The sequence below is a fragment of the Acanthisitta chloris genome, unplaced genomic scaffold (assembly GCF_000695815.1).
Source record: "Acanthisitta chloris isolate BGI_N310 unplaced genomic scaffold, ASM69581v1 scaffold18037, whole genome shotgun sequence".
NCBI lineage: Eukaryota > Metazoa > Chordata > Aves > Passeriformes > Acanthisittidae > Acanthisitta > Acanthisitta chloris.
This window is the reverse complement of record NW_008683345.1, coordinates 1-8,336: the sequence shown is the minus strand read 5'-3', so window position 1 is coordinate 8,336 and position 8,336 is coordinate 1. Positions and strand designations below refer to the sequence as shown.

Below are 8,336 nucleotides of genomic sequence, written 5' to 3'. Positions count from 1 at the left end.
CTCACAGCCACCAGCAATCAGGACACGAGGGCAGTACCTGGACGGCAGACAGGGGGTGGCTGGAAGGCGTAGAGTGGAGCCCCCTCCCCAGCAGCACCCAGCTCCTCTGCATCACTCAGAGAGCGCAGGAAGCCCCGTGGGGACACCTCAGCCAGAATAACCTATGGACAGCACTCAACACCCTCAGCATCCCTGAGCAGAGTGTCCTGCCCACCCACCCTGTGTCCCCCCGTTACCTGCTCTGGGGGGATGCATCCCTCCCGTGCCACCATCGCCCGCAAGTCGGCCACAGTGCCCAGCAGCGGCACAGCCAGCCCCACCCGCACGAACCGCCAGCGCTCGCACTGCAGCACCAGGGTGACATTGAGAGCCCTGGGGACATCATGGGAGGACACACACCTCAGCCACCACAACCACCATGCATTGTGCTGAGACCTGACACCACTCACGACCATGTTGATGGACCCAAATGCTGGCAGGGTAGCTCCAGCTCCAAGATAGCAAGCTCCTGTGGCAGTGGCTGTCATCCTTCCCCAGTGCTGCCACCACCTCCCCATTAATTATTTAACCCAAATTATACCAGTTACTCTGGTTGGAGCTGACATTCTGCCAGGTGGTGGATGTGCCTCTCACTGTGCTGGTGAGTGGCTGGGGAGGCACAGGCTGGGCTCACCTGGTCTGGCGCAGTGGGATGGGCAGGGAGATGCACAGGAAGGGGTCAAAGGTGTTGCTCTGCTTCAGGCAGTGAGGGCATGTCAGGGAGGACCTGTGAAACATGGATGGGGAGCGTCATTGGAGCAGGCACAGTCCCACCAGAGTCCCCACCCTGGGGCTGCAGTGTCCTTCCACTGGTAGCGTATCCTAGGTACCACATTCCAGGTACTGGATCCTGGCTACTGCATCCCACAGGGCTCAGATGGCTCAGCATCACACAGGGTTTGCACAACCTCCTGCCACAACAAGGTGCCACTATCAGCCCAATGGTCTGTTCACTCTGAAACCCCCACAAGGGCACCCACAGTAACTGGTGCTAGAGAAACCAAAGTCAAATCACAGGGTCGGGGGGTTATCTCACACCCATGTGTGTCCGTGGCCCCAAAACACCCCCCAAATCCTGCTCCTCCTTCCAAAGCAGCCTAGAGGCTTTGGGGTGACCCCAGCCTGCCTGGGTGGGGGTTAAACACGGACAATGCCTTAGGGTGCTGGGAAGGAACAAGACTCCTCCTGTGCAGCAGGGCTATGCCTGGGCTGCAGGGAGAAGCAATGATGGGCAGCAGGATGTCTGCCTGTGACAAGCCTCAGGGAGCCCTGGGGAAGCACTGCTGGTCCCCTGCCCACCCTGTCACCCACAGCCAGAAGCAGGGGTAGTGGTGGCACCACCTGAGGACCATCCCACCAGCAAATTGCACACTGTGATCCTGCTGCACACCCATCTATCTGCTGGGAGCCACCTGCCTGCCACCACCTGCTGGATTCTGCACCTAGTGGGGTGGTATCCCCATCAGCACCACAGGGCCAGATCCTGCACCTGTCACAGCTGTATGTCCATCACCACCACAGGGCCGGGTCCTGCATCCACCACAGCTACACTCCCAGCATCCCCATTCCCATCTGGTCAATGCCACAGTGGTGGCAGCGTCCAACCCTGCCACCTGGACACATGGACACCATCAGCTTCCCCAGAGCTGCCAGCTCTGCCTACGCAGTCCCTGCCATGGCACAGCCGCCAGCTCCAGGAGAGCCCTTGGGACAGTGAGGGGGAACCCATCTGCTTCACTGGGGATCACAGGACCACTGGATAGGAGTGGGTCCTCCTGCCAGTGGAGAGACTTCCCCATTTCCCACAGCATCTAGCAGGAGATGCTCCACCAACGCCTAGCTTAAATGAAACTTTAATGCCAACCACCACTTCACTGCTTATTTCTTTCTAATTCTGTTTTATTTTAAATTTCTTTTTTCCATGCATTTTTATTCAACAAAAAGGGCAAAAAAAAACCAAATCAAAAACCTGACTCCTTGTTATTTGTCACCTACAAGAGCCACTGAGCTCTCCAGGAAGCAGCCAGACAAATTAATAAATCCTTTAGCACACAGATGGCTCTGGCACGTATAAAGGGATAATTCAAGTGCCTTTTTTCATATATAGGGCAAGGGATTAATTGAAAGAGGAGGAAGGGCTTGTGATGCCAGATGTGTCCCCTCATGCTTGCAATGCCGTGGCATGGGGATAGGGTGGCCAGATGCTGGCCCTCCCCGGCATCCCACGAGTCTTAGCCAGATTAACATGTGGGATATCCCATGCAGGGGTGTCCCCACGCTAGACTGCTGGGACAGGCTTGGGACAACTCTGATTCAGAGTCCTGTGACAGAACTACAGCATGGTTTGGGTAGTGAGGGACCTTCAAAGACCTGGCCTTTGGACATTTTCTGCCTGCAGTGGGAAGCAGCTCTGGTGCCTTGGTGGCTGGGATAGTGGGATGGATGGATGGACTCTCCACAGGGTTGAGCACTTCCTGGCCCATCCCTTCCCTGGGCTCACAGAGTCTGGCCACTCAGAGCTCACAGAAGGGTGAAGCCCCAGCCAGGCAGGATCTGGCCCCTCTGCTCACCTGTACTGTGCCTGGAAGTGGCTCTGCACAAAGCTCTGCCCACGGGGGTGCTGGGCAGTGGGTAGGGACCTGCTGGCACCACTGCTCCCATCCTCGCCAGGCTGCAGGGGAAAGAGACAAGCGGGTGAGTGAGGTGCTGGGGTGACCCCCCTACCCTTCAGGGGTCAGTGGCACGTCCTAGTGAACCAAGCCCAGTTTTGGTGTACCCATGGCATGAGGATGGCCTAAAGGTGATGCCAGAGAGACCCCAGCACCTGCTTGCCTGGCACTTCTCCAGGCTACCTGCACACCTTCTCCTGGGGAACTTCAGAGTCCCACCTACCATCCAGCATGGGACATGAAGGATTAATGAGGGGTCTGCAATGGTCAGACCCCCCCCAGGGCCACTCAGTGTCTGAAGCTCCTGGACACCAAGGAATTGGAGCTGGGAATGCATTCAAGCCTAGATGAAATGCTTCAGGAGGGAAATCCTGGGTGCCCCCAGCAGGACCCCAATAGGGGAAAGCTTGGCAGGGGGGAAAGCTGGTCCCCCACAATACCTCCCCCAAGGAGTCCCAGTATCCATGGGCATACTCTGGGTCAGCAGGCCTGGCAAGGAAGTGGACACCCCACCCTTGCACCCTCTGTGTCAGCAAACATGCCCATGGCACTGGGAGTGGCCATGCTGCAGGGAGCCAGGATGTGGGTGAGATGGTGGGACACTGCAGTGGGCAGGTGTCCATGTATCTGTGAGATGAGCTCCTGGAGTGGGTGTGCACATTCCTGTGCATGCACCTTCCTGAGGGAAACACAGCTGGGTGCAAATGGACCACAGGCAAATCACCAGAACCAGACAGCTAAGAAAAGCCGTGGATGGCATCTGCCTCCTGGTCAGGTGGGCCAGCATGGGTTTCAGGGTGCCCAGAAAGCAGCCCTGCTGCCGTGTGTTCCCCAGTGTCCCTACCAGCAGCAAGCCCAGGCACAGCACCCAGCACACAGCCCAAGCAGGGCATCCGGTGTGCCAAACCTGGGCACAGCACCTGGCATAGCACCTGGAACACAGAGCCCAGGCAAGGCACCCAGCACCCTGACCCCACTGTGGGGCTATTGGGGGCCACATGCAAGCACAGGCAAAGGGCACAGTACCTCTCTGGCAGGTGAGACATGCCCCAGGGACCCCAAGAAGAGCTCAGTTCTCTGCTCCACTTTGTAGGGAACAGGGACACTGGGATGTGACTGTGTTACACAGCCAAACCTGCCTGGTTAGTTCACACCTTCCTGCCTGCCCACTGCACTGGGAACCACTGAGTGCCCACACTGAGGACAGGAGGCACTGACTTCACTCCCCAGAGCCTAAAGGCAGAAGAGATGCTGCAGAAAGGAGCATCAGTAGCTTGGGAAAGGACTGGGCTGTTTTGGGGTAAAACAGGGAGTTACTGGTGTTGAGACAGGACTGAAAACCAATGAGGTATTTGGCCAGGAGGTAAATTTTCCTCACGTCATCTGCTGGTGCCAGGTCCTGCTGAGCCCAGTGTGTCCTTATGGTCTGCCCAGGGCTGGGGTCCATCTGGTGTGGCTGAGAGGGAACCTGGACAGTGTCTGTGCCCCAAATGAACCCCCAATTCCCCCCAAAACCCAAGGGGAGGCCTCCTCCTCCAGTCCTCCTGGCAGACAGGCCTTGGTCCCTACAGTCTGCTGAGTGACACAGCAGACACCTTGTGGGCAGACACCTCGTGGGCACCCATCCAACAGCCAGGAGGGCATTTCCACCCCTCCAGCCTGCCTGGCTCCAACCACCTCGATTTCTGCTTCCCACCAGCTAAGCTTCCCAGTCCCTAAGCCTCGGCATGGGCTTGACCAGGAGCAAAACATCCCCCGATTCCCATCTCTGGGTATCCGCACACACCCTCCTCCTACCCAACACCAGGACTTGCACGTGCATGCCCACCTCTGTCCAGACACTTCCAGGCTGTTTACTGGAGGCTCATTGCCCAGCTCAGGCACCCCCTCTCCAAGCACACAGGCATGTGGATGCCACTCAGGTGGCATCCCCCAAAAGGGGTCAAGACGGAGGGAGGCCAAGCAAAACCACGGATGTTAAGGGACACATAAAGGGTCCCATACCCAGAGCCAGGCAAGTACCCCAGGCATTGCCATGGCACCACTGGTATCACACCACAGCCCATGGCACATGTGGGCACATTGCATTTAACAAGTGAGCAACGGGAGTTGCCAGGCTCTCCCAAAGAGGCTGAGGTATACAAACACCTCCCAGAAAGGCAGCAGAGCTGACAGCTCAGGTCAGATGGCTGCAGGACCCTGGCCAAGCAGGACTGCGAGCTACACCACATGGCTGCCCCAGCCAGAGGCTCTGGAGATGGGCACCGCAGCCAAGCCCTCCCCCATGGGATGGAGCTGTGCCCATGCGAGGCTGGAGGACTGGCAGGAGCTGCCCACAGGGACCCTGACCCATGCCCTTGGCCAAAACCATGATGCCCCAAGCTGGGGACAGGGAGGAGGAAGCTGCTCTCAGGCCTCTGTGCCCAAGATGGGCATCATCCCCAAAGTGGGACAGCATGATGCTGAGCCAGGCAGCACCTCTGGAGACAGCAGTCTGTTGAGCTGGGTGTCACCCTCAAAGCAGAGACAGCACTCCTCTGAGCCAGGTGTCACCCCCTGAGTGGGACAGGACTCTGCTAAGCCAGGTGTCACCCCTAAAGCAGGGACAGCATGCTTCTGAGCTGAGGTGATGCAGTGAGTGCCAGCTGCACAAATCCATCTGCTGCAACAGGCAGTGCCCAGCAGGCAGCAGCAGGCAGGCAGGGAGGGAGCAGGAAGGAAGCAAGGATGCAGGCAGGGAGGTCCAGGGCCAGGGTAATGCCTGAGCACAGATGGATCCAAGGAGACTTAATGACTCATTTTGCCAGTAGCAAAGTTGCCAACTGTAATTACAGCAGGCTTAGCTGGAGGCAGGGAGGGATGGGCAGGCTGGATTGCCTCCTGACCAAGCAGCCCCAAGAACTAGGGTGCCCACCAGAACAGGGATGCTCAGCACAGTGGGCTCCCGCTGACACCCCCACATTCTCCCAGCACCCCAACCACGCTGTCCAGCCCTAAAGCACCAGGATCCCATCATCCTTCCACCCATACACCAACCAAACCACATCACCTGTATCCCCATCCATACTGGGGTGGGGATCAATCCCAGCTCACCACCTCTCAGGATATCCTGGCTTCCCTGGTCCCAGACCTGGCACAGACACCTCCGCTTGAGCCAGGGTGTGTGGCCACCCCAGTGGGGCACCCACCTCCTGGGGGCCATGGGTCTGCTGGGCAGGGGAGGCAGCACCCAGGTCCTCATGCATGCGGTCCAGCAGCCAGAGCAGGAACTCGAGGGCGTCGTGCTGCGCGTTGCCCCGAAACTGCGAGCTGTGCTTGGAAACAATGTTCTGCAAGAAACAGGCAGGGTCGGTGTGAGCCACAGGCCACACTGCAGGGCACTAATGAACAGACACTTTGTTAGCACCCACCACAAAACCCATCCCTGCAAAAGCATCAGCCCTCATCCTGCCTCTGCAGGGAAACTGTAGCCACCGTGGGGACAGCGGGAGCAGTGAGGACATCAGCACATACAGCTGAGACAGCAGCTCAATGGCCCACGAGGGGGACACGGCGCATCCCAACAAATCTCAACAAAGCCCATATGGGCAGGACCAGCCCCCAGGCATTCACTGGCGTGACCTGCTCTGTGCACTCAAATGCCATCAGCCTAGTGTGACACTCAAGGAAAGGCAATTGCCAGTGTTGGAATTCTCTGATGCTCCCTCTGGCACCTTGCCCCTAAAACCCAGGTCCCCATGCCACCAATGCCAGCCTGTCTCATCAAACAGCATTTTGGCTAATTAGCATTACTTTCACTCTGAGGTGAGTGGTGCACTGCCGTTGTAGGGGGTTCCCCCCTCAGTGGGGGCTGAAATGGGGAGAACAGGGCTAGGAATGCTGTAAGGCTGAGGCAGTGGCTGGAAAGGATGCAGTGTCACCTACCAGGGTGACATCAGGGCACCAAGTCAGCGCTGAAGCCAGTTTGCTTGTCAAGCTGGCCAAGGTCCCAGCAGTGCTACATGCCGGTGTTTTGTGTGGCCCCAGGGTTATGTGCCACCAGCACATGCCAGCATGCCAACAGCCCACAAGAGCTGTGCACGCACCTGCTGGGGGAGCAGCGTGAGCCAAGATAGGTCCCTGACCCCAAAAAAGCAGGATGCATGACGCTGGGAATCTCTGAGGGGAGTACCCCAAAAGGCAGAGCTGGACATCCGCAAGGACCTATCTCCAAGCCTGGGCTGGTGGTGCCTGCTCAGAGCCAGGAAAGGACAATTTCAGGTGCTCAGCCCCAAAACCAGCACTGGGAGGGAAAAAAACTCAACCATCCATGTGGATTTTAACCAGCTGACACAGTTAAACCCTGACCATCCGCACTGATTTCAACCAGCATGTTAGGACCTGCCAGGATAGGCATCAGACCTCCAGCATTGCCAGGCAACACCCTGAACCACAACCCCTCTGGCCATGGTCCTGCTTGCTCCCAGCAGTACAACCACCCTGGTAAAAGCAGAGGGAGCAAGACCACCTCAGATGGGCGTCCAGCAAAATGAGTCACAGACTTGGCTCTTAAATTAAAAATCTTACCTAGGCAGATTTAAAAAAATGAGGCTGAAATTCATGACAGCTGCAGGTAACCATCCAGAGAAGGGAGGGAATGCAAAGCAAAGGCTGGAAGTTTGCTTGGTTTATTCCTCTGTGCCTAAGGAATGTGTGTGGTTGGAAGCAGAGGCCATGGAATTATTTTGCCCAGCATCACAAGAGCTGGTTGCTTTGCTATGAGGCAGTTAAAGGCAGTGAGCTCCCACAGGAGCACCCCGCTGCCCCCAGCAGTCCCTGCGGGGTGAGTGCTGCTACCCTCCAAGCAGGGACCCGAGGAAGGCAGGGCCCCCTGGGAAAGGGGGGACAGAGCAGTGGGCTCGCCATGCAGAACTAGACTGGGTGCTATCACAGGGCAGGGCTTGGCTTCCCAGGAGCTCCCCTGGGCACTTCGCAAAGTTCAGTGGCAACACCAGGTACGTGCCAAGATGTCACTCGGACACATGTCCCTGAGCGCAGGGAGCTGCAATGTCAGGCTGGACACACTCTCCTGTGCCCTATACCCTGTCCCCAGCTGGGTGCAGGCTCTCAGTGCACTGGCATCTGCCGGGCAGGATGCGACACACTCAGTGACAGAGTGTGAGGCCACTGAGCTGGGCTCCTGGGACAGTATCCTACCTTACCTCACCAGCACAGCCAGCAGCTGCTCACTCTTAGGGCTCCGTGCCATGGCCAGGGCTGGGACCTCGCCCACCCACAGGAACTCATCGCTCAGCTGAAGGCAGTATGGCCAGAGGGGTGATGGCAGCAGGGCTCAGGGACATCTGGCAAGGCAGGGCAGGGTGCATGGGGGAGATGAGGCAGGGGAGTGGGTGATGGGAGTGGGGCAATGCTGATGGGTCCTGTGAATTGGGGGTGACAATGGGTGTTGGTGGGCGCTGAGAATGGGGGTATGCTGGTAGCTCCTGTGAGCAGGGGGTGCTGGTGGGGGTTGAGAGCGGAGGGATGCTGGTAGGTGCTGTGAACTGGGGGTGCTCCTAGGTGCTAGGTGTGTCAGTGGGTGCTGGGAGTGGAAGGAAGCTGGGAGTGGGGGTATGCTGGGGGTGCGGG

The 8,336-nt window shown here is 58.0% G+C and overlaps 1 protein-coding gene across 1 annotated transcript in view; it reads right to left on the bottom strand.

Annotated features, from left to right (window-relative positions):
* The window catches only part of USP43 (ubiquitin specific peptidase 43), a gene marked incomplete at both ends in the record, with an annotated part of 12,024 nt that extends 4,023 nt beyond the window's left edge, over positions 1–8,001 (bottom strand). Inside the window, 8 exon segments of the mRNA XM_009078907.1 lie at positions 38–161; positions 237–372; positions 674–766; positions 2,610–2,710; positions 5,029–5,064; positions 5,936–6,037; positions 7,790–7,829; positions 7,910–8,001. Coding sequence (XP_009077155.1) covers positions 38–161; positions 237–372; positions 674–766; positions 2,610–2,710; positions 5,029–5,064; positions 5,936–6,037; positions 7,790–7,829; positions 7,910–8,001 — 724 coding nt within the window.
* Positions 8,002–8,336: the final 335 nt, after the last annotated feature.